The sequence below is a fragment of the Sminthopsis crassicaudata genome, chromosome 2 (assembly GCF_048593235.1).
Source record: "Sminthopsis crassicaudata isolate SCR6 chromosome 2, ASM4859323v1, whole genome shotgun sequence".
NCBI classification, from domain to species: Eukaryota; Metazoa; Chordata; class Mammalia; order Dasyuromorphia; family Dasyuridae; genus Sminthopsis; species Sminthopsis crassicaudata.
In genome coordinates, this window is record NC_133618.1 from 420,350,604 (window position 1) to 420,378,425 (window position 27,822).

Here is a 27,822-nt window from a genome sequence, read left to right on the forward strand (position 1 = left end):
TCCACATTTATTATGCTGCACAAGAAAAATCAGATTAAAAAGGGAAAAGAGAGAGGAAAAAATAAGTAAACAATAGGTGAAAATATTATGTTGTGATCCACATTCAATCCCCATAGTCTTCTCTCTGGATGAAGATGACCCTTTCCATCACAAGTCTATTGAAATTGGCGTGAGTCACCTCAATGTTGGAAAAAAACAAGTCCATCCTTAGTTGATTATTAAGTAATCTTCTTGTTGCTATGTACAAATGTTCTCTTAACTTTACTTATTTCACTCAGCAGCAGTTCATGAAAGTCTCTCTAGGCTTTTCTGAAATTATCCTGCTGATCATTTCTTATAGAACAATAATATTCCTTTACATTTATATACCATAATTTATTCAGGTGTTCCCCAACTGGTAGGCACTTTTGAGTAAAGATCAAGACACCTATAAAATCATGACAGTAGTGACAAAGAGAGATATATAGGATGGACAGCAAACGAAGATGAAGAGAAGGTTGTAAACAGGAATAGATAATCAAAAACTTTTTTATCCTCTAAACCAAGAGGAGGTGGGCCAGGAGCAAGAAGAAACCAATAGTAGTAAAGTAGAATTGGGTATACAGCAACCTGACTTTGTTGCTGTTTGGGGGATAAAAATGAATCAAACTTGCTCTTCTACTGGTGTCCAGAAGGGTAATAAATTGTGGGGTTTTTAATAGTTGAAGTCCTGGAAGAGGTTGCACAGTTTTGAAGGCAATGAGAAAAACATCTGTATTACGATTTTTATTTTTTTTTCCACATCTAAAAGCAATGGCATCTTTATCTTTTTTCATAGCTCACCTGACCATGGTAAGATCTTTTGTCAATCTGGTTGTTAGCCATTCCTTCTGAAAATTACCTTGCCCTTAGTTATTTGGTTCTATTTTGTTTTCTCCAAGACATTTTTCATTCTTGTTTTTTGTGCCCCTTGCACTTACCACAGCATCTGGCACTGATTGGGTGCTTAATAAATGCTTGCAAAGGTGACTTATTCTTGCCAAATAAATATAGGGGGTGTATACTGGGTCTGTCTCATATATGATGCTTTAATCATTGGCCATTTCTAAGCTCTCATACTTTCCTCCTCATCTCTTTCTGCATCATTCTTTGTCAGGTATGATCCTTGTGTTGAGCCCAAAGATTCTTTTTTATCTACTTTCCTCTCTCTGTTCCTGTCACTTAGAAGTGATTAAGGACACATGAGCAGAAGGTACCTATTTCACTTAATAGATTTGATAATGGTTCTGGAGTCAAAGGACTAGAGTTCAAATCCAACTTTTAATATTTTCTGAGTCAATTAATCTCTTTGGGCCTCAGTTTACTTATTTGTAAAATGAAGATATGAGACTTGATGGCTTCTTTCAACTCTAAATATATGATTCTATGATCTTCTGATTATACTAATTGAAACAAAGATGTTTTGGGATATACTGGATAACTAAACTATTTTCTAGTTCTCACTAGTGCTTGCTTCTACTTTAAAGCTTTAAATACTTTATCAAGGGATTAAGAACATTATACAGAGAAAGAGCTAGATTGCCAAGAAGAGATGGTTCTCTTTTTTTCTTTCTTCCATGTCATCTCACTTGGTGAGGTTAAATCATCATTTGTAAAAATTCTTTGTTTACTGGTGGCCTAAATTACCTCAGTCTGTTCTTTGATCTTCATAATTTTTCTCTCACTCCTTTGTTCCTTCATAGCCCAATTAGAAACAAGACTATCCAAGTCTGAAATCTCTGGATCCATGGAGGAAATCTCCCTTCCTCTGAAACAATTTCCATTCATGAAAAAACTGCCTCATGTGCAGTTAGGAAGAACAGTAGATTATGAAGTCCATGTAATTTGTTCCTCATCACAGTCATAAACTTATTACTGATGAATAATGTAATCCTGTTAATGTTTCACAAAGGTTATGAATTGTGCTGAGTCTCAGCAGAGAAAGCAGCAACTTTTTTAGAAGCTACATCATTCTGTTTCCATGCCACTGTGAAGATTTTTGAACAGCTTGCTATATATCCCTGAGCTTTTAGCAAACAATATTTAAACAAATTGAGATACAGAAACTATTAGCTGTATGCCTATAGGAATCTTATGTAGATGTTTATTCAGACTTTTATTCTAGGCTTCTGGTTTGCTGGTTTGTTTCATTTTTTTTACAATGTGATAAGTATGTTAGGAACAGACTTTTAGGTTGTTAAGTTGATTTCTTCTTCTATTCCTTTAAAGAATAATTTTGACGTCTGTATCTACGCAGCTATCTGTATTGATTTGATTTCCACCCCCCCCCCCAAAAAAAAAATTCTGTCCAATTTCTAGAACCAGTCTTATATTTTGTACTTTATAGGGGGAAGGGGAAAAGGGAGGATTGGCTGCCAAAGGAAGAAGTTTTTTAAAAATTAGCCAAAAGCTTCATTCATATCATAGATTCAGAGCTGGAAGAGATCTTAAAAATCATCCAATCTAACCTTTCATGACACACATGATGGCATTAAGATCCACTAAAGTTAAATGATGCTTCTAAGATTACCCCAAGTCAAACAGGTTAAGTAGGAGAGCTGGAAATTTTAGCTCTGCTCCTTTAACTTAAAGCCCTTTCTAACCAAATAAGGCCTTGCTGGAAGATTGTATAATGATTTATCATCTGCCTATAGTTAGTTTGGTGATTTTTTTTTTTTTTTTTGCCTTCCATTTTTAATGAAATATGCAAATAAAGGAAGAACCTATGTCATGGAGAAAGTCTGGTGTAGGAACTCCCCCCCCCCCACACATCCAGTACAAAACTTGTGATTAATATTAAGGTTAAAAGATTTATTCAGGTTCACCCAAATAAGAGGCAGAATCTCAACCCAGATCTGGAATGAAAACTCAGAATTCAATATACTATGGCACTCAACTTCTGAATTCTAAAAGAAATATGGTAGAATTTTTTTAATCTACAAAACATGTCTCTCTAAAAAAAAAAAGTAAGGTATATTTCCTTGCTTTCCTCAGAGTAATTTAAATGGGGTTTTGTTGTTGTTATTGTGTTGAGCTACTTGTGTTTTAATTAGAGAAATGTCTAAATAGTGGGTATTGATGTTATTCATAGAAATGGCTTTATGATGTTAGCTACATGCATAGCTGCACAAATAGGCAAGGATTGTACAATCTGGGCAAAATGGGGATAGTTTGCTTTCTTTAATGTCCCCTGGGTCCATTCTCATTTTACTTATCCAGATGTTTTACTCCTTTTTATGTCTGTAGATGGTACACTGAAAGTAATGTTTACCCTGCTGCTTACATTAATGTGGGCTCTACTCAGATGTCTAGAGCATGAGAAATGAATTGAGTCTGGACTTTCTAAGGAAAGTGGAATAGGAAATGTTGAGTCCGGTCTACCATTTATACCATTAAGGACTTATAATGCTTAATGTGTTCTTTTTTTTCCAGTTACATACAAAATATCTCAATCATTTGAAAATATGAATAAATCAAAAATGTACAGTCCCTTTTAGTGGATAATAATTAACAATCTTATAATTTTTCACTGTATTATGAAGTGTAGTTTAAATGATAAATAAACTTTGCAACAGGAAAATGACCATTACCCATATCCAACAAGATTGGTTGGTTGGTTGGTTATTATACTTTATTCTTGAAGAGGACCAAAATGACATCACTATGTTAGAGTCAAGTAACTATCTCTTACAGTGATTGATCAGACCAATGTGAGCTTGGAATGTTATGCCACAGGTCAGACATAAATAGTCCCTATGAACATTTGGGGAGGGTTCTCTAACTCTGAGTACTTCACACTTCTGAGGTAATTCAGTTCTGCTCTGCTTACAGAGCACAATGCCTTCTCTGATGAGAGTATACCATGCTGGACATAATTATCAAAAGATTATAAATCAGTATGTAGTAGTGAGAGTGAAGGTGGAAGAAGGTTTGTGTTTTTGATTAATTACATTCAAACACGAGTGTTTTGTAGTATTTTACATCTCAGAACCCCAATACCATCTGTATATGTGAGAAAAAATGAAAAAAAAAAATCATCATCCTTCTTTCACCTATTACCTGAGTGTGATCTTGGGCAAGTCAACTTACAAGTGCTAGGTTTTGTGCTAAGCTTTGGGGATACAAACAAAGGTACAAGACAGCCCCTGCCTTCAAGGGCATATTGGGGGAGACAAACACAAACAAATATATGGAAAGCAAGCTATATGCAGAAATAATTAACATAGGGCAGGCACTAGAATTAAGAAAGGGTGGAAAAGGCTTCTGAGAAAAGAGGATTTTAGTAGGGACTTGAAGGCAGAAAGTCAACCAAGATAGTTGGGTAGGGAGAACATTCCAGGCATGGGGAACATCAGGAGAAAATGCCTGGCTCCAAGAGATGGAGTATGTAGCTTGTGGAATGATAAGAAAGCCAGAAAGTGAGGATTTGTAATATTTTGGTCCTCGCCTTTTGGAAAGCTGTTTTCTGGAGATGAGAAATTTTCTTGCCTTTCCCTGATTAGTAGCCCAAATACTTCTGGTCACAATCCATGTTTCACTGATGAAAAGGGTCAGCATTGTGAAAGTGTGATCCACCTTAATTGGAAAATAAAAACAACTCTAAGCAATGGGAAAAGGGCATCTCTTCAAAAAACAATGAACAATTCCAAACAAAATCAAAATCTTTGAACAGAAGTTATACCAACCATATGATCCCCTATGTTGGCTCTTTTTTCAGGGATTCCATCAAATATTTATTTCTCATGGGTAATTAGGTGCTCCTGTTGGAGTTTTTGTTTTAACAAAATGTCTTTACCAATATGGCATATACATCCTGTTACATCAGGTGTCACTTGACATGAAACCAGATGCAGTTCTAGGCCTGACATTCAGCTGACTTTTGTTTATTCAATATGGAGAAACTTTTGTTCCCTTGCCCTATAAGGCCTCTACCATGAGAGATTTTGGGAAAAGGTCACCCAGATAGTAAATAATTCTGGTTTCTGCTGAGCTTTGAAGTGGAAATGCTCCCAGAACCTTTCTTCTGTCCTTGCCATTTAACTGGTGTGCTCCAGTCAGTCATTCTTGATATTAATGAATGGTGTAGATCAGAGATGTACCCATCATTTGATTCTTGGGAGGCTCAATCTGAAATCAAAACCATATTTTATCTTTGTTTTGATCCTCTCCCTGCATTCAGGGGATAGTATTGTGAACCTCTCAGAGAAAAAGAAATACAGCCCAAGGAAAATCTGGTTAAAGAGCCAGAGAAAGAGGAATCTTGATGGAAGAAAATTCCACTGTGATTTTTTTTTCTGAAAAGTAGTCTGATCTTTGAAAAACACATTTCCTTTCATTGGTAGTGAAATATCCAAAATCTGCACAGTATATTTCACAATAGGACCTTGGAAAGCAATATGATGAGCCGGAATAAGGGGAGTTTAAATTTTTGATGCAATCCTCTGCTTGGGGAAAGTGATAATGCAGCTCAAATAACAGAGAAAGTATTTTCTGTTACAGAGCAACAATCAACATATCATCTAGGTATATTAATAATTTCACTCCTAAACTTCTCAACAGGGAGAGCATGGGTCTTAATAGCATTGTAAAGATCCTTAGGGCAATTGAAAAACCAAAAATCATTACTTTCTACTGATAGACTTTCCTTTCCCAGAGGATACTGAAATATCTTGGGTAATGTAGATTTATTGAAATGCTCAGATAGGCACTGCTCAGATCTAACTTTGTAATAAAATCTCCTCTCTGGCAGGGTTACTTTTTAAAGATTTCAAGTGGTCTGTTTTTGAAAGACTTTGTCTCTGTGAAAGTAGCTAATGGGGTTGGGATTGATATAAAGTGATAATTTCCAGATGATCTGGGGCATCAAATAATGAATTTTGTGAAACTCCTTTGCAGTCAAATGATGGAGCACTTACAGGCACCTGTGGCTCATATTTTTTCCTCCTCATTCACGGTACTTGTCCTAGTTGGATAGGTTGTTTTGTTGTTGTTGTTCAGCCACTTTAGTCAAGTCTTCAAAATTCCATTTGGGGTTTTCTTGATAGAGAAACTGGAGTGGTTTGCCATTTCCTTCTTGTCCAGCTTATTTTACAGATGAGGAAACTGAGGCAAGCAGGATTAAATGACTTTCCCAGGATAATACAGCTAATATGTGTCTGAGATCAGATTTGAACTCATGAAGACGGGTTGCCCAGCACTCTATCCACAGTGGGTAGATTGTAGGAGACACTAAATCGTCATTGCAATTATTAGCTAGAAGGGAACTCCCAGATTCTACATCTGATTTAGTTTCTTCCCCACCTTCTTCCCACTCCCAGCTTTCTTCCCTATGCCTGAATGATTTTGAGAATGATCTGGAATAACTCTCAGTTCCTGTTACGGTCACTCTTACATCACCGTAACAATTTTCAGGCTCCCCCACGGACACTCAAGAGCACAATCAGCTTCTCAAGCTGTGCCCAGCTAACGATCTCCTGTCTGAAAAATGTCAACAGGCCCAGAGTCCCCGCCAAAATGTTCCTGTGGAGGAGCTGCTTTAGGTTGCCATGGGAGGATATTATTTTTAAGTAGCATGAAGTGTGCCCCTTTCGGGAACTTAACTTCTATCAGCTGGAACAGGGCTCTGCCATAGAAGTGGCTTTTTTTGGTTACAGAATAAGCAGGATTCAAAAAGTTTGCCCCCTCACCTACTGTGTCTGCCTCTGTGCTAAAGAGCCCTCCAAATCAGTCCCCAGTACACAGCTGAACAAAAGAGAAGGGGGAACTCCATCAAGCAGCTCCAGCTGTGAAGTTTATTTCACAAGAGTTGAATTCTGCTGTCTCTCCTCTCCAAGATTCTCTGAACCTAATAGTAAGTTCCTCAGAGGCCCTTCCTCTTTAACAATCCACTTCTTATGGTAATACTTGCAGGAATCTACGATTCTATCATTATAGGTTTTCTTCTCTCCCAGCTCCATTCTTGAGATTTAGGACTTCCACTTTGCTCCCATGCAGAAACTTTCTTGTCCCATTTTCCAATTGTCCTTTATGTATTCCTTCAGAATATAAGTTCCTTGAAGACAGGGATGGTTTGGTTTTGGGTATTGGCTTGAATCTTTATTCCTAGAAATTATCATAATGTGTAGCATGTAGTAATTATTTAATTAATGGTTATTCTTCCTCCCCTCCTCCCTCTCTCCCTTCTTTCCTCCTTTTTTTCCTTCCTCCCTCCCTTCTTTCCTTCTCTTTTTCCCTTCCTTCCTCCCTCCCTCCCTTCTTTCCTTCTCTTTTTCCCTTCCTTCCTCCCTCCCTCCCTTCTTTCTTTCCTTCTCTCCCTCCCTCCCTTCCTTCCTTCTCTCTCTCTTCTTTCCTTTTTTCATTATTCCAAAATTTTGAGTCATTCAGTCCATGATCACCTGAGGATTTATCAAGTTCCAGATTCCCTGTGTAACGATAGAAGCTGCTGTAAAAAGCACATTAAATAGGCATTTCTGCCTACAGGAAACTGTAGTCTGACTGCAGAGATGCATCTAGGCATATCATATAAGGGCATCCTTGCAAATAAAAAGATTTTCATTGCATACAAGCAAAAAGGCAAGGACCTTTTGTGATTGTGTGAAAGGGAGTCTGAAAGTTGTTTTGCAGTAAGGTGATTTGATAGGGTATAAGCTTGAGGGGGTGAGGAAGGACAAGCCAGGCAAGGTCAGTGAAGCTATTTGCCCTATAATTAATTAGAAAATTCTTTCTGGAGGAGGTAGATTTCCCAGAATTTTATCATATTATGTAGGTGACATCACCTACTAATCCCTATATTTGGAGCCTGATCAACTCTAGCCTGCAGGTACTGACACACTTATCTTGCCCCATCTCCCACTCTCATAGCATTTTCCCAAAATACCTGACCATGCAAGTGCTTTATAAAAAATCACTAGAAATTATCCATGCATATGTTTTGAAAATAAAAAACTTTCATAAAAAGAAATTTTTTAAAAAGAAAAAAAATCAGAAAAATAAAGAGAAGATGGAGAACTCCAACATATTATATATAGCTACACTGAAATGATCACCATTTTCTTCTTTCCCTATGCCTAGGGTAAATGGTCAGCTGTCATACCACTTTCAAATCATGATACTTGTCTGATAGTCCTACATTTTAGAGTAGAGGAGTTATGATTCATCAACCATCCTTTGAATTATATTTTTCCTCCACATTATGGAGACTGGAGTTTCCCTTTCCTTAAGATAGAAGAATGGTAGGGACTTTTTCTTAATGTCTGAAAGGAGTTTTCTACCCTTAAGCAGAAAACAACCCTCCCAGACTTTCCACCACAGCCTCAGCCTTTCATAAATTACATACCTACCATTAAAGAAACTCTTGAATACTTCTCTGTTGCTTGACAAAGAGAATCTAAATGTCACTTTCTTAATAAAGACTTTAACAGTTTTTCCTTGTCCTCAATAATCCCACCTCCCTCAAGCAGAAATTTTCTTTCCCTCCTGGAACTTCATCTAGCACCTTGTACTTTTCTGGTGTACTCAACACTATCCAAATAGTTCTTTATGTGGCATATCCTTCTATGAAATTGTAAGCTTCATTAAGGCTGAAGCTAGATTTGATTTATCTTTGTATTTCCATTAGCATCGGGAACAATACTATATTGTCTGTGCATATAATTGATGTTTAATAAATATATATTAAATTGAACTAAATAAAATTCCCTGACTTCCCATCAGGTAATTTCTGACCATAATATAGTTAAAAAGAACACCAGAATTAGACTGCTTATATTCCTCAAAAGCCCTAGGGGTTCTATTTGTTATTGTAGCTTTTTTGTATATTGATCTTCTTTCCAATCTCCATCCTTGCTTAGGATGAGATATCTATAATGAGAAGGATCATATCTTTTCTAAAATTTTATCTCTCCCCCAAAACCTAGTAGAGTATTGGCATGCAATAGGTGCTTAATAAAAAAAGTGTCATTGAATTGATTTGGCTGGAGATCAGAAAAACCTGAATTTTAGTCTTGATTCTTATACACAACTTTGTAATTTCAAGAGAGTAATTTAATTTTTTCTGGGTCCCACTTTCCATTTCTGTAAAACAAGGCATTTGCAGACCTTCCCTCTGTTATTGCTGCACTTTGCCATGGTTTTAGCTAAACTAGAATATTCCAAACAAGTTCATTGTATTGGTCATCCAGGAAAACTGTGATTGTGGCAACCCCAAAGATCAGGCTGCTTTAGGATGTTTGGCATTCACTTGATATGCCTCTTCCTTGAGTCAATGTCTTTTAGTAAGTTTTAACTCAGAGGAAGACTAGGAAAGAGTCAGACTATTTAGAAGGAAAAGCCAGAAGCTCTAGTTAGGGAGAAATCAATGAATCCATTTCTGAGAATTCAACTTTCAAGGAGAGGGACCAGGGCTGCCTCTCATGCAGCCAGGTGAAATATTTTGTAGCCGTGGGAGTACTGGAATACTCTGAGAATTAGGTTGAGCCATGTTTCTGCATCTGTTAGATCTAATTGTTTCTTGTCTTTTACAGGGCTGGTTATGTGAGCCAAAAATTCTGCACAAAAGAAGGGTTTTTAAAAAAAATTTGAGGGTCTTTTGGGAAGTCACTTTGACCCAGAAAAGATATTGCTCTGCAATATTACTTTGTTCTGGCCTATTTCTCCTAATTCAAATGGCATCATAAAGCATGAAACTGTGAGGTGGGAGATTACCTCCTATTCCTCACATGATTTGGTTCTGCCATTTGATCAAATGTCCAAAATCAGACTGATCATCTTCTTCCTCCCTCCCCCAATACATACAGACATAGCTGCTGCTACTGTTCCTCCTAATTTCCCTATTTCTGTTAATGGTAACCTGCACATAAACCTCCACCCCTAGCTTCTCCCACTCAACTTGACTCTAAATCTTGTAATCATATTTTATTCTTCTCATTCTCTTATGTGTAACCTTGGACAAATATAATCACTGCTCACTATATAATTCTTTAAGGTTTGAAACATGCTTTTAATCATTATTTCATTTAATTCTCATAACTTACATGTGATGTCAATGCTATATGTAATATATTCATTCAATTAAGGAGAAATTGAGGCTGCAAGAAGGTAACAGCTTGCCCACGATAGGTACAAGAGGCAGAGTTTTAATCCAGGTTTCATCTAAATCCAAGAATGAGTATTTTCTCCCACTACTCTCTTGACAAGTCACTTAACTCTATGGAGTTCTATAACCTTATTAGTGAAATGAGGGGTTAGACTAGGTGATACCTATTAATCTATCCTACTCTAAATATATGATCCTATTATTCTTACTCTGATATCCAAGCAATATTGAATTATGTTGCTCCTATATCTAAAATATGACGTGAATTATCCATATTCTTGGTGTTTCTATTGCCATAGTGAGGTCCAATTTGATTAGCCTAGAGTTTTCTTGTTTTCACCAGTTTCTTCTCCCTCTAATTCATCCTATATATCCCTGTCAGGTTAACCTTCTAAAGCAAAAAGCACATCTGGACTCTGTTGCTCAAAACACTTTTGCTAACTCCCCAAGGACCACTGAATAAAAAGTCCAAAGTCCTCTGCCTGTCATTTAATACCATTTGTTGTTGTTCAGACATTTTTTTCAATTATGTGCAACTTTTACATGACCCCATGTGGGATTTTCTTGGCAGAGGTACTGGAATGGTTTTCCATTTCCTTCTCCAGTTTATGAGGAAACTGAGGAAAACAAGATTGTGTCCATGGTCACACAGCTAGGAAGTGACAGAGGTAGATCTGAACTCAGAAAGATGAATCCGTCTCAGTAGCACCGTCCTAGCACTTTGCCTACTGTACCACCTAGCTGCCTATTGTAATACCATATTTAATACCATCAAATGTACCTAAAATATTTCTTTAGTCTAATAGATTCCTTACATATTCTCTACATTCCAGATCAATAAGTTAACATTTATCAAGTACTTACTGTACCAGGCACTGTACTAAATGCCAGGTATACAGATGCAAGCAAAAACAAAAATAAGCCCTTCCCTCAAAGGAGCTAACATTCTAATGGAAGAAGACAATAGAAAGTGGAGATATAGTCCAGAGTAGAGAAGATACTCACATAATGGCATGGTAGTAAAGTCCAGGAAATGGAGAATGGCAAGGGGAGGTCCTTCCTCAAAAATGGAGGTTCTACCAGTGGTGAAGGGTCATACAGGAGTGCTTAGAGAAGCAGCTAAAAAAAAGCAAGAGAGTTCTAGACAATCCTGCTTTACTGCTGTTATTCCCTCTTCTGGATATAGTTTCTTCGCCCAACTGTCAAAATCCTACTTATATTTCAGAGTCCATCTCAAAGACTTTCTTCTTCATGGACCCTTCCTTTCCTGATTATTCTCTGCAGATTGTTATTTTTTCTTTAATTGAGCCTCCGTAGGGCATTATCTTAATTTCTTAAATGTAAAGTATGCTATTCTCCCTTGTATTATAACTGTTCTTCTTATGCCCAAAGATTGTAAGTTTCATGAAAAAAGAATATTATTCCCCTATTATGTTGTAAACTGCTTGGCCACAAAAGCTGTCTTACCCAGTACAGTGCTACAGTACTACTCCCTTGCATATGGGGAAGGGGAAAAGCATTCATATAGTGCCCAGGATACCATTTACCTACTTTACAAATATTGGCTCATCTGATTCTTACAACAGTAAAGGCAGGTACTTTATTAGCCTCATTTTGCAGTTAGGACACTGTAATATATAGAAATTAAATGATTTGCCAAAGTCACACTATTTATAAAAGTCAGAAGCTAGAATTGAACTCGGATCTTCCTGTCTCCAGGCCCAGCAATTTTTGTATTCTATGCTACCTAGCTGCCTAAATATTTATATGTAATAAACATTTGACTCTGATTAGTTCTATTGAATTACTCAACTTTGCTTTTCCAATAGTACCTAGGACAATGCCTTACATATAACAGGTTCATAATGAATATCTATTGAATTGTGGACTTCAAATGTACAAAAATAAATTTTGATGGCATTTACCTTGCATTTGTTCATGAGAGTGCAAATGCAAAATTATTTATTCCATCTGCGCCTAAATGAATTTATCTGACCAATTCCTGATATTCTTTTGCTCTCCTTCTTTCCCCTTACTCAGTGTAAATAAACTTGAAACTCAAGTCTGGTTATTGCAGCAAGATTTTGAAGTGACAATAACAAGGTTTATCTACAACTCTTAATACAATTGATCCAATATTTACCATTCCCTTTACATGAGAGAATAACCATCTTGATTCAAGTCACTGAGTATTTAATAATTCCCACTATATATAGCTCACTGTACTAAACATCGAAGAAATTCAGAGTTCAGATAAGCCATAGATCTTGGTCCTCACAGAATTTAGAATTTATCATGGAGAAAGATCCAGAGAAAGTGCTTACTCTTTAGGGAGAAGCAATAATCTTTCCTAATTGATTATTTTTTTTTTGTTGTGATGCTCCTTTCTATCCAATTACTTATAGTTTCCAAAGCCAAGAACCTTAACAAAGTAGTCAGTTGATTTAAAAACATTTAGAATGGTCAAATATAATAATAAATTATGTCAAATGTGCAAAACAAAGTATCCTGTAAGGTCTGAGGGTTAAAGGGACATTACTAGCCTTGGGGGAGGATAGGAGGAGAAGTGGAAAAAGACTTCATGGAGAAAGTGACATATGAGTTGGATTTTAAATGAAGAGTAGAAATTTAACCACAAACAAACAAATAAATAAATAAAGGAGAAAGTGTAGGAAACAGACCATGGAAATGGTCTGGACAAAGACAGAATGCCCAAGAGAGGTTTGAAAGACAAAAGATTTTGGCTGCCTGTAGCAAATGTTGGGAAGCAGCAGAGGATAGACCTGGCAATAGAATATTGGAAAAATAGGTTGGTGGTGTACTCTGACATTAAATGCCAGGCAGAACAGTTTGGACTTTACTTGATAGATAATAGGGGCCATGTTTTGAGAAGAGAAAAGGTATACAGTGATGTATGCATAAAGATAACTATTTTGCACAGTATGAAAAATGGATTAGAATAAAGAAGAATGGAGGTGATAGAAGATTATTGCAGTGCTGCTAGATACAGGTTAGTGTGATTCCCTAAATGTTTGCATTATTCAAATTTGTGCTGCATATTTCCATTGGGTTGGAACCAATGATCATATTTTAAATAATAACTAACATTTATGTAGCACCTACCATATGTCAAGTTCTGTGCTAAGGACTTAATAATTATATTTCATTTGATCCTCACAACCATCCTAGGAAATGCTATTATTATCACCATTTTAGATAAGGAAACCTGAGGTAGGGGTTAAGTGATTTGACTAGGATGACACTAGTAAGTGTCTGAAATCAAATTTGAACTCATGTCTCCTGACTTCAGACCTGGCATTCTTAGATATGTGTGACCATATTAAGGGATTAATTATTTACATTCATTGAGACCTTAGCAGTATTTCATCCAGACGTTAAGGAAAGGCTGTCCTAGGGCTTGATAGAGAGCGGACACACACACACACACACACACACACACACACACACAAACACACACACACACACACACACACACATATACACACACAGATGAATACAGTAGGCATTATTAAGGTGTCTAAGGAGTAAGAGAGATAAAAAATACAAAGAAATTTCAGTGGTTTCAGATGTGGAAAATGGATTGGTTATATTACTAATAAAATTTTAAGATATTCTTCAACAGGTCAAGTTCAAGGACTTAGTGAAATACTGGTGGAGGTGTTCCATAGATAGTTCAAAATAAAGTTCTAAAACTTGTAAGAGAGCTTCAAGATAGAGATAAATATTTGGTAACTATCAACCAAAGCACTGTCACTGAATGAGATTGACAAGAGAGAGGATATAGAGAGAAAAAGGATAAGAACTTAAGGAATATCCACCTTTGAGGGTAAATGATGAGGAATTTCCCCAGGATATAGAGAATTAGTACTTAGAGAAGTAATACTTAATGGGAAATTAAAGAGTATGAGAATGCTGAAATCAAGAAAGATGATACCCCATTGGATTTGCTGGTTAAATCATTTTGAAGGTGAAGTTTAAACAGATCCTAAACTAAAACTAGATTTCAGTGGGTTGAAGAGACTTTGGTGAAACAGAGATGGAAACACCAAGGGAAAATATTTTTCCCCCCCAAGTTTGACTATAAAAGGGAAGGAAAAAAATAGAATGCTATCTGTCTTTCCCATAGCACCTAGCACAGTACTTTTCTGGAAAGGTCAAGGAAAAAGCTTTTTTAAAAAAAATAGTCATCAAGCATTTATTAGGTGCTTGCTGTGTGCTCTGTGCCAAATTCTGGGCAGAGAAACATATAAGCCAGTCCGTACTCTCAACAAGCTTTCAGCGTAATGGGGAAGGCAACATGCAAACAACCGTGAACAGACAAGATATGTAGAAGATAAACTGGAGATAATCAGCAGAGGGAATGCACCAGCATTAAGGGGGATTGAGAAAAGCTTCTTGTAGAAGGTAAGATTTATCTGAGACTATGTTCCAGGCACTGTGCTACTCACTGGGAATATAGAGACCAATATGAATGAGTCCCTGGCCCCAGGGAGCTTACATTAGAATACGGGGATATAACACACATAGGTGAATGGGGATCAGGAAAAGCTGATTTGCTAGAGTACTTATAGGAATTGTAAACAAAGTCACTGGACAGTTAATAGTCACACTATTTGGCTAGCCATTGTGGCAGTATCTGATGACTTTTCAGAGTAAGAGCAAGAGATGGGAGGAGCAGGAGACAGACAAAGAAGCAGTACACTCAAGGTGGCAGGACAATGTTGACTCTGGAGATGCTCTCTGGTATCCCGGTGGAGAGCCATGTATTTGAAACATGGTCTGGAGTCAGCTGGATACAATGGATTAGAATGATGACTTACTGCCTCACCAATTAAGGTAGTTCAGCTGCAGGTAAGTGCGGAAACTAAGTGGATTCAGTCCTCCAGGATGGGGAGACTCGGATGCTGAAACTGCAGGTCCAGAGGGTCATCGTGTGTAGTTGGGAGAGAGTAGACTTTAGCAGGGCAGAAAGCCTTTCTGGGGATCTAGAGAGTGTCTGCATAACTTATGTTGGGCAATAGGGACCAAAACTCTCCACTGAGAATTATTGCTCCCACTGTACCATGCTGTAATCACATCTATTACTCTGGAGCTCCTCTACACTGTGCATCTTCCCCACCCCCACCTTTGCTGCTCTGCAAGAATAATAGCTCACATTTTTATAGCAGTTTATGGTTTACAAAATGATTTTCTCACAACAAATCATATGAGGTAAGTGGTGCAAGTATTATTATTCCCATATTTTATGGATGAGGAAATGAGCTTCAGAAAGGGTAAATGATTATCTCAGAGTTTCGGAACTAGGGTATCAGAACCCAAGTTTTCTTACTTCACCCCAGTACTATGTATCCTATGCCTTGCTGGACATATGACTTTCTTTCCCTTCCCAGCTCTTCATCTAATGTCCATAGTTTCCATTGCATAGTGAGATTTTAAGTGGGTGTCCTGATGCAATTTTTAACATTCTCCAACAGTTTCCTCAAGAGACAGCTTGCTTTCTTGGGGGTGGTCCTGCAGGAGAAAGCAAAGAGTTTGTGGTTAATTTATTGGCTTTGGAAGTGTTTTGATTTTAACAAAGAGCAGCAATTGGATCCATCTCCAAGAGGGAGTGTTATAGCAGGCAAGAAGACATGTCTTGACTATTTTTTCTTATGTACATTTTTATCAGAATTCTTAATCATTGGGAAAAAATGGTTAGAGAATAAAACAATGCAATTAGGCTTGTTAAGCCTTGGCAAAAAATGGCCAAAAGTAAAACCTCTGAAATACCTGCTTATTTAGGCACAAGTTAACAATAATGGCAATTCATTAGTATCCCACTTCCTTAGCCCTAAGAAAAATTCTTCCTTCATAAGCTGTTTAAGAATTGAGCATTTGCTGTTTTCTCTTCATGTTTAAACATCTTCAGTATAATCAGGCAGGCAATAATCTCCCAAATAAACAATGCCTCAAATTAGACTTTCGAAGACCACTGGTATTGAGATATTATTTATTACCCAATAAAAAAGAGAGGAGTTGGCATGTATTTAAATGATCAATTAAATAGAACAATCATTTTCTTTTTTATCTTTTTTTATTTTTCCCTAATTAATAGTATTTTATTTTTTCCAATTACTTGTAAAAATAGTTTTCACCATTAATTTTTATAAAATGTTGAGTTTTAATTTTTTCTCCCTCCTTCCCACTTCTCCCCCTTCCCCAAGATGGCAAGCAATCTGTGTGTGTGTGTATATATATATATATATATATATATATATATATATATATATATATATATATATATATATATATATATATGTATATATATATATATATATATATATATATATACACATAAAACCATATTAAAACTATTTCCAAATTAGTCTTGTGAAAGAAAAATCAAAAAAAGGGAAAAACACAAGAAAGAAAAAAGTAAAATAGCATGCCTCAATCTGCATTCAGACTCCAAGTTTTTTTCTCTGAATGTGTATAGCATTTTCCAACATGAGTCTTTTGGAATAGTCTTAGATCATTGTATTATTGAGAAGAGTTAAATCTTTCAAGGCCAATCATAACACAGTGTTGCTGATATTGTATACAATGGACTGGTTCTGCTCCCTTCATTTAGCAGCAGTTCATATGACTCCAGTTTTTCTGAAATCAGCCTGTTTATAGCACAATAGCATTCCATCCATATACCATATATCACACTTTATTCAGCCATTCCCCAATTGATGGGCATCTCTTCAATTTTAAATTTTCTGCCATCAAAAAAAAAAAAAAAAAAAGAGTTGCTGCTATAAATATTTTTGTACAAATAGGTCTTTTTCTTTTTATTGTGATCTCTTTGAGATACAGATCTAGAAATGATATTGCTGGATCAAAAAGTAGGCATAGTTTGAACAAAGTTCCAAATTGCTCCCCAGATTGATTGGATCAATTTATAACTTTACTAATAATGTGTTCGAGTTCCAATTTTCCCACATCTCCAACATTTGTTATTTTCCTTTTTTTTTTTTTTTTTTGTCATATTAGCCAATCTGATAGGTGTAGGGTAGAATCCCAGAGTTGTTCTAATTTGCATTTCTTTTTCATAATGATTTAGAGCATTTTTTCATATGACTATAAATACCTTTAATTTCTCTTCAGCCTGTTAATATCTTTTGACCATTTATCAATTGGGGAATGAGTTATATTCTTATAAATTTAACTCAGTTCTCTACATTTGAAAAATGAGGCCTTTATCAGAAATATTTCCCAGTTTTCTGCTTTTCTTATCATCTTGCTTGCATTGGCTTTGTGCAAAAAAGTTTTAATTTAATATAATCAAAATTATCCATTTTGCATTTTATAATATTCTCTGTCTCTGGTTATAAATTCTTCCCGAATCCATAGATCTGACATGTAAACTATTCCTTGTTCTCCTTATTTGTTTATAGTATCACCTTTTATGTTTAAATTATGTATCTATTTCAGCCTTATTTTTGGAATATGGTATAAAATGTTGATCTATGCCTAGTTTCTGCCGTATTATTTTTCTGTTTTCCTAGCAGTTTTTGTGAAATAATGAGTTCTTATCCCATAAGATGGATTCTGGGTTTTTTCAACACTTTGTTAAGAGTTTGTACTCTGCATAGTACTGTGCTAGAGCTGGAGGCAAAGCAGAGTCTAGGTAGTATGACCCCCTTCTCTTACTGAGTTTACAGTCTAGTAGGAGATTGACACCCACACAATAATATATGAAAAATAAATTAATGAGTTAACTGGCATAATTTATCATGAACTGGGCTATATTACCCAGTGATAAGATATTAAACTCCATCATGAAGAACCAGAAGTGTGACTTTAAGGCTCAATTTGCTATATATACCAATATTGTCCAACCCCATTTCCATCACCACATGTACTCTTATGTCCTAACTCCCAGAGGAACAAAGGACCCTGCAAGGCCTCCAGTGAAATACATGGTACACAAACTTCTGAAGTTGAAGAAGGGTAAGGGATACTGGACCTTCCAGACCTAAAGGGGTAAGCTCATATATGTGAGACAGCATCAGCTATCGACTAATCGCTCACATTTGCTGCTCTGAATTTCCAGCATATCTATTCTATTCAAAACAAAATTTCTGCCACTCACTGTCTCATCTTCTAGCACTTGACTGCCACATATTAAACAATACCAAAGCAGAGAATATTCTATTTTCTATAATAAAGTGAACATTTTATATTATATGTAATATAATAATGAACTATACTTCCAGCTCCTGATCCTTCAAAATACAGAAAGTACACCTTTCTTTAATACCCTTCCATTTGTGATCGCAGCAGCTGGCTCTCTCTAACCTTTAGCTGAGATTTTGAAACAAGTCGTTTCTTCTAAAGCCTCTGAACTATATATACACTACTTAAAATTAAAATGCCGTTTCTCGGCACACTGGTAAATCAGGTACACTAAAATAGGTCAGTGCTGAGCATTTAATGACAGTTGCCTCTTAATAGCATAATTATTGAGGCTCAACACCATGTAACCATTTGTTATATAGTCGTTCATAGTTATACTGCATTATTAGGTGATTTCATATTTATGTAAAATAAGAAACATTAATTACAAGTACATTAATTAAATTCAGTAAATTTGTGGAACTTAAAGGGAAAAGATTATCCCTCTTAATCAAGCACAGCTATTTGCCTTCTAATTTGCTATAGATACCAGACATCAGTTACCTACAAAACAGGGTGGTCCATATACTTTAGTTTCTCCTGGGGTACTTTCCATTGGGAACCATGACTTATTACCACATATGAACTACGAAAATTGCACATTCAGACAACTGATAGATGAGATTATAGATTAAAAGTGCTTTGGAAGGAAGATAGCTTCAATGTGATATTTTATGAGAAGAATACTGGGCCAAAACTCAAGAGACCTGATTTTAAACCCAGACCCTCCTGAGAGCCAGCCACACAAGTTGGTGTAAGATATTTAACTTGTTTCCTAATCACTGAGAGACTTGTGGACTAGAACTTATGCCTCTAAGATCCTTTCTATAACTATGAGATTTTATTGGTTCTAGGTACAAAAGTGCCTTCTCCTTTTGGGAAAGATGCATTCCTAGAAAACTGAATGTCACCAGAAATTCTAGAAATCACTTTTTTTGTTCTATTAATTTATATCATAGTGACAGAAATGCTTCATTAATGAAACATGCATCTATGCAGCACTCTGTACTTTTAGGAGCAGCTTTATGAGCATTCTCTCATTAGATTATTCATGACTATATGAGGTGATGACAAGTATTATTATCTCCTGTTTACAGAAAAGACTAGAGCGGTTGTAGCTTGCCCAGGGTCTAACAATGAGGTGTTAGTAGAGCCAACACTAGAACTCAGTTTTTCTGACTCCCAGTCCAAGAATTGTTTCCACCAGAGGCATAAATAGGAATTCTGATGCCCGGGGCAAATGCAGCTGAACTGGGAGGTAGTTGGGTAGGAATAAGGTTTTACCACCTGTATGCTTAGGGTAGAAATAACAATTAGTGGGAGGAGGAAAAGCTCTGGGTGAAGACCAAGAGCTAGGTCTGACTTATTGATGAGGAGTCACCCAGAGGTCCACAGTTAAAGTAATAAAGGAGGAGCAGTTTGTGAATGACATTGATTGAGGCAGTATCTGAAAGGGTCAGTGGAAAACAAGAAGCATTCCGACTGCTTCTTCTCTTATGTCTCAGGAGGTGTGAAAGATAAAATAGCAAGCCTTGGGACAGGTACAAAGAGATATGATATCTTCAAGAGAAAGATCTTCAACAGAAGAAGAAAAGAATGGGAGAAATCTAGGATGGAGAGGAACTTGTGAACTATGTGGAGAATTCCAGGTGACTGTAGAAAAAGAGGGCAGAGAATAGTAATTGGGTGGATAAGAATGAAAGGGTAGAGAAAAATATCAAGGGAAAGAGTTTTAAAAAGTTATGAAAGACAGGTAGACCTCAGGGAAGACAGTCAGATTAAAAATACAATCATTGGAAGAGAGGAGTTACCTCATCCCAGTCCCCTACTCAGCAATTTTGCACTGAGAGAATCAAAGAAAGAGCTTTTATTGTATATGCTAGTATAGAGGATACAAATACCAAAAATCAAAATAACCCTTGCCCTCAAGAAGCTTATATTCCAATAAAAGAACACAACAAAAATGGGAAGAGGTTAGAAAGATGTCTTTTAGTGTAAATGTAATGGTTATGGTAAGTAGGATCAGAAAACAATTGATTTGGCACATTCTTTCCCAGAATAAGTGTTGATACAATTATTGATCCTACTGTTAAAAGTGGAAGTTGGGGAAAGTTGAAACATCTTCATTCAAGCATGGAAACAACTGGAGAATTACATATTGAGTCAGGCTTGATATAGAGATCCCTCACTAATCAAGAACTCATTTATCCAAAGCAAGAGCTGAAATTCCATTTTGGAGACCTTGGGTAGATCAAGATGACTTGTCATGAATATTACCAGAGAGCCATCAGACAGTAATTCTTCTCTCTTGCTGTCTTCTGTGGTCTTCCTTTTCCTTTTCCCACCCACCCCCAATACTGCAAGAGCAAAAATCAATGTAAAATTCTGAAGTATAGATATCTCAGTTCCACAGTAGAGAAGCTGTACCCTCTAGATATCAGCATTTGGGACAAAACCTAGCTGATCAACTCTTCAATTTGCACCTTTTATTTTTAAGTGGTATTTAGGTTAATTTCTCTGTTTAACCCCCTCCTATCTTTTCTTTTAAATTTCTGTACCACTTGGTGAGTAATCTATAAAATGCATACCTCAACGGGGGTCACTGAAATAACTGTTGGAATCTTTATGTTGTTTTTTCAGTCTTTGTGACCCCATTTGGGGTTTTTCTTGGCAAACATACTGGAGTGGTTTGCCATTTCCTTCTCTAGGTCATTTTACAGATAAGGAAACTGAGGCAAACAGGGTTGAGAGACTTGCTCAGGGTCACATAGCTAGTAAATGTTTGAGGATAGATTTTAACTCAGAAAGATAAGTTCTCCTGACTCCAGGCCCACATTGTGCCACCTCGCTATCCCAAATCCTTATGTAAAATAATGTAAATCCTTAGATAATATGATTAATTCCATCCTGAATCTTTATGTTTTTAAGCTAATAACTTTATATAGAGAAAAGTCAATAAATCACACATCTCCTAGTCAAAATACAATACTATTGTATGACTATACAACAATGTAATACAAAATACACGGTTACTCTCAATGCTCCAGCAAGTTTCCCCGAAGCTGTGGATCTTCAATAGAGGAGGAAGTTTTACATGAGGAGTTCTCCAAACTGATGAAATTATTGGTCACAAGTTTGGATTATTTTTAACCAGATTTTCTTAATGTAAGACATCCCCCCCCCCCCCATTGTTTGTAGAGTTTTAATTGATATCATGGTAAGTTGTCCTTGATAGGTTCTAAAGAAATCTACTAATCTCCTAAAGAGTACTTAGGAAACATAACTTTTCTTCTCTAGAAACCCCATAGGATTTGAGAAAGGAAAGCACTTTACTTGGACATAAGTGGAAGCTGGTAGCTAATTTACTGGTCAAGGAGTTAGGGAAACCTGAATTCAAAGCCTGCCTCTTAAAAAAAAACCTATTCCATGTCTCTGGGCAAGTAACTTATAGGGGACTCTTTAAGTTTTAGTGCAGGTACAGGTCCAAGTTGATAGATAGGATTTCCTAATTCTTATCATAATAACAACAGGTAACTTATATTTAGTGTTTTAAAAGATTTGCAAAGTGCTTTACAAATATCTCATCTTATCCTCCCAAGAATCTTGCATTATCCCTACTCTATAGATGAGGAAATTGATGATGAGAGATGATGAAGTAATTTGTGCAAGTTCAGCTAGTGAGTGTCTGAAGCCACATTTAAACCTGACCAGTCCAGTCAGTGTTCTAGCCATTGTACCACCTAGCTGCCCCAGTAGAAATTACCTTCTGCAATCACATCCCATATCTATTCCCCACCCCACCCCCAAAAAAGTCTTCTTATTTAATATTGTCTTTGTCTTCTTTTTTTTTCTTTACTTTTCCTTCTTCCCCTCATCGCTGTCTCTTTCCCTTCATTTTTCCGTTTGTCAGAGTAGAATGGATGAAGAAAGGTGTGTCTAGAGGAAATGGCATGTTGTTTATGGGAGAATATAAGTAAAATAAGTATTCTTTCATCTCCTCCTACTCTTCTTCTTTCTTCACCTCCCCCATTATCCTCCTGCCAAACACTTTGCAATCCTTTTTTGTTTTATCATTGAGAAACATTGACAAACACATGATTCATGGAAGGAATTTGACTTCAACTTGGGCTCTACCAGGTAGTATCAAGGGCTATATTTCCAGTTCATACTCTGTGCACCATCTTAGAATTCTCATCACTGTGAGGATGCTTATAAGAAAGCCTTTCCATAAGAAACAGAAGCATCAGTTAAAAAAAAATGTGGAATCAGCAATGAAACATTCACAATGGATAAAATGGAAATGCAGATCTTAGGATCCCAATATATAGAAAATAAATCAAATCTCCTACCCCATCCCCTTGTATTCCTAGATGAGTGTGTGGTCTAAAGATTAAGGCACAGATAGAAAATTACTACTTGGAAGAAAAGAAGGAATTCTCAGTCTAGTGATTGACTCAGCTCATTTGCCCCAAGGCAAATCTCATAACTACCTAACCAGTGGGGATAATGATCCTACCTGGTGGGGGAAGAGGAAAGAGGCATGAAAATGAACTTATTGTATCTTGCACAGTATCTAAGAAGTTGAATATTATTACATAATTCTATCCCCACCTCCACATTTCTTTCTAATATCAGTCAGATGAATACTAACTTGTTAGTAGTATTTTTACTCTAGAGAATATGGTGCAGCAGAATAAAATATATCAGAGTCACAAAATGTTGAATGTTAGAGGTGAAGGGGAACTTGGAAAGAATCTTACAAAGAGGTGTTCATCTTGAGTTGTCCTAGTAAATAATGGAACTATGTCTCAAATTCATATTATCAACCCGCAAGTCTCATGTTCTTTGTATATTATCATATTACTTGACTGTACATGATGGGAAAAGTACCTTGAAGATACACTTGAAATCTATAAAAATTACTGAGTGTTTTTTCATTGTTTTTTGATAAGAAAAAAAAATAATCCAGAAGATAATTTCAGCTTAGAAATGCTGGCTTGTATAAAATTTCTACCAGGTTTTAATTTTGTTTTTTTAATTATTATTGTTCATTTTATTTTCCAAAGCCAGCATATTCTTGATATGTCTTGTTTTCCTAAGCATGTTTCTGTGGACAAGGAACCATAGAATGTAGATTACACCTTTTGGAGATAGTCTGGCCACATAAGGAGACAAGTAGTTGAAATTTGTGTCAAATTGCTTGTTTAAATGACTTCAGCCATCTCCTTAAAGCCAAGACAGCAGGGGCTGAGGATTTTAAAAGTTGGCAGGGGCAAAATGACAAGGCACAGGCAGACACCTGGTGAGCTGCCAGCTCTGACTTAAAGCTTCAAAAAATAAACTTTCTCAAAGGACACAAATTAAAGTCGTGTTTCAGTGTTCATTAAAACAAAATTATAGGCTTTAAGTTGCATACCCAACTACTTTCACTTCCATTAATTTTAAAATATTGCATCTTACAGACTTGCAGGTTCATTCTTACAGTTGTTAGATTAGTCAGTGTGGAACAGCAAATGAGAAATGCAATCGGAAATAGCCACTTGGGAATCACGTTCTGCTCTTTGTTGGGTGTGAGGATTTTGTGTGACCTTGAGCCAGTCCCTCATCTTTGATTTTCTGTTTGTTCATCAGCACTGGGTGGCATGATATTTGTTAATAGATATTTGTCCATCAAATATTTTCCATCAAGTCTGTACTTAGGAAGGTACTTTGTAAACTGTCAAGAACTATATGGCTATGTTTCTCATGTGACAGAGAAAGAGACAGTTCTCTTGTTAGACTTTCATTTTAGGAAATGGATAATGTCATCACTGCACTGCTTCTACAGATAGAGAAATAGGATTGAGAAATTTTTTGTGACCTTAATTTTTCCTTTGGAAGATAAGAGGGATGGTGGTCCTAGTTTAAATTAAATGAGTGAGTCAATCAATAGGGATTTATTAATCACTTACTGTGTACTGAGGTAAAGCACTGTTCTAATCAATCCAGAGTTTCTCAAGAAGATTGTTTTAATGATAACTGACTAGGAAATGCCAAATTCTGTCTATTAATTTTGTTTGTTTTGTGTGTTTACTAGATCTGTGATTTTATCAATAAGAGAGCTCCTGTTGAGGAACTTCTTTACCAAGTATAAGGTGCAAAACACAGTGGTGGACATTTCTTCTATTAGGAGAATTAAACATCTTATTGTTGTACTTAATTTACTTGCAAAGAAATGGATTCTTTTTTTTCTTCTCTATGGACACAAATCCATCTAGCTATAAATGGTGAATTCTATTCTCATATCTCCTTTCACTATCGTGTTTCATTCCTTTTTCTTGTTGTTTAAAAAGCATTTAGGTAATTCCATTGAGAAGTCCACATCAGCACAGTTTTACTAATGTAATTTCTAATTATTCTTCAATCAAAGCCTGCAGATTAATGTAGATTAAAGCATATTGTTTCTTCTTAATTTATTTGTCATGTTTTCTGTAGTCTCAGGTCTCTCTGTTTTACTGTACTCAGCCATTATCAAAATAGAGACTTAAAGTTAGTTGTCTCATTTTCCCAGAAAAAAAAAGCATAAAAAAGTTACTATAAGAATTTCTGAATCTGTATCCACTAAAGGTTTTTTTCCTCTTTCTTCTTTCCACAGGCCCACCAAACCACCACAGCCAGTCAACTTTGAGGCCTCCTCTTCCACCTCCCCACAATCACACCTTGTCCCATCACCATTCTTCTGCCAACTCCCTCAATAGGAACTCACTGACCAATCGACGGAGCCAGATCCACGCCCCAGCTCCTGCTCCAAATGACTTGGCCACCACTCCCGAGTCCGTCCAGCTTCAGGACAGCTGGGTGCTCAATAGCAATGTGCCACTGGAGACCAGGTATGTAGCCATGATCCACTTCTGGTTAATACAGCTGACCTATCTATTCATCACATCCCGCCTCCTCGCACTCACCTACAAATGCAGAGAACTAAGCAGGAAAAGGGAAGGTTCTGTCAATGTGTAATCTTTGAATAAAGATGTGCTACCAAGCTTGCCTCCTGATACTAACTTTTCCCCTTACTAATTTGACCCAGGATGATGGGTGGATAGACATTTCTTTGTTCACATGTGTCTCCTTTTAATGCTTGTTTACTCTTCTAGACAGCTCTTGTGTACCCAACTAATAGAATTAGCATAACATATTTTTACTCAAAGGCTCATGGGAAACTTGCTTATAAGGGTATATTGACTGAGAGCTACTGATAAATTATGCATTTGGCCTTTTGTGAAGTAATAAATGAAGACTCATTTGAAATTAAGTGTTTGGGGAGACCTTGAGAAAGAATCCCTGATTTGAGACTGACAGAAGAATAATTTTAATTTATATTTCATCCAACATGCAGTTTCACTTTAATCCCTCCTGTACACACTAACAGCTTGATGCCTATGGGGCAAACAATACTGTATAAAAACAAACAGGCAGAAAAGGTGCAGCACTTAGGCTGAGAAGGAAGTTTCCAAAATATGCTTTATGGGTTGTTTGGGCCCTTTCAATGCTTCTTCACTTTTAGCCTTCACTGCAAGTAATCCAGAGCTATAAGTATGTTGAATGGTCTGAGATTAGGTCCATCAGTGATGGCACAGATGGTGAAACATCTTGGGTTCCTCCTCACCAGATACTTTTAGGTTTTAGAAGGTTTTACCATCCCTCCTGCCAGTGTTTAATTTGTCCTGAAAGACCAGGAGGAGGCAAATCATATACTGAGTCCTCATAAAACCTTTGTACAGTTTAAAACTTTGCCTGAAAATTTCAGTTATTTATTGTGTGGGTATCATATAAGTGGGTTTATGCTTTTTGTTCTCATCACTGACATGAGATTTAATTCTGCTAGCTGTTTGACATAGCTTTCCCTCTCAGGTTTATTATCTGTCTCAAAATCTAAAGTAAGAAGCCAATTCAGTAAACATTTATTAAGTACCTATTGCAAGGTACTGTGCACATGTATAATATTTAGTGTATTTTGTATAAAGTACTTGTCCCAGATATTAATAGATATATTTCTGTCAAAAATAGAAAATTTCTATAGTATCTGTAATCTGAGTTGTCATAGTACAAAAATCTTTCTAAAAGTACAAAGGAACTTTTTAAAAATTTGTGTGTATGTACATATTATTTTGTGTTATCTCCTCCCCCCACATATTATAAATACATTATATGTACATTATATTATTACATTAAATATAATTAAATTACATTATACTAATATATAATACAATTAAATCAAAAATAACCCACTTTTCTAATAATCTATTCTTTAACCAGGGACCTTCAACTATTAATCTGAAAACTAGAAAACTTTTCCTCTTATAGTTTGGGCCAAAGGCTTGTTTGTGAAGTTTTTGTGATTTTATAGTTGATAATGGTTTTAGATCCCGAATTTAAGTTATTTTCTTTTCACTATGTATCTTAGCAAAAGACCTTGTGCTTTTAAGATTGAGGCTCAGGATGAGAGCCTATCATTGAGAAAGTAAATACTAGAGATGGGAAAAACTATATGGGGACGGGAGTGTATGAAGTTAGTGACCTGATAATGCAGAAGTTGTTGGATATAGAATTCTAGGCATAGGAATATAGAACTAGAGGGGATCTCAGAACCATCTTGTCTATCCCTCTCATTTCACAGATGAATAATTTAAATATCTATAAGATAGGTGATTTGCCTAAGGTCATAAAGATCGTAATGGACAGTGACAGAATTTGAATCCAGGTCCACTCATTCTACCTTACTCCATATCCACCATTTCACTTTGATTTAGCTGATTCATAAAACAAAGAATGCTGGTGAAATAGATGTTAAGTGAATAATTCCCAACTCACGTCTGCCCTCATGTTTATTGTATTGAATGTTATAGACACAGCATAGACCCTCAGATAAATTTATATTGATAACTTCTCCTCCCTTAGGCCTGATACCCCACAAACTAAGGAAGCTTTTTTTTGTCTTTTGTACAAGTTGATCCTAAAAATAAACAGTAGGATTTTCCTCTTTTTCTTTCTTTCTTTCTTTTTGTCTGTTACCTTCCTAGTAAGTGGGCAGAAAGAAACAGACATACAGAGATAAAGAAAGATGGTATAATGACCAGAGCAGATCACACTGTATTGTGTATGATTGTTCATTATTAATGGACTTGTCACTATTATTTGTCATACCAAATAAGACCATTCTGAGACTAGATAGATGATCTTGGAGACTGATAATTGTAACTATTTCACTGCTGGTTCTGAAGGTTCAATAGAAATTTATAAGAATCCTTACCACCAAAAATTAGCATAAGTACTTCAGTATGCTAGAAGTTTTCAGATCTGGGATGATGAACAAACTGTATACTGTTTATAGAAATTCTAAGCCTAGTCTAACAAGTTTTCTTTTATGTTAATGGAAAGGTATCTTCATTTGCTTTATGAAGTCTCCATCACTAATGGGTCTTTTCTCAGTCCTGATCTTTCTTGATCTT

At 36.2% G+C, this 27,822-nt stretch overlaps 1 protein-coding gene across 1 annotated transcript in view; it reads left to right on the top strand.

Annotated features, from left to right (window-relative positions):
• Positions 1-27,822, top strand: part of TENM2 (teneurin transmembrane protein 2) — a 985,642-nt gene that overhangs the window by 682,127 nt on the left and 275,693 nt on the right. The window contains 1 exon segment of the mRNA XM_074292010.1: positions 24,969-25,203. Coding sequence (XP_074148111.1) covers positions 24,969-25,203 — 235 coding nt within the window.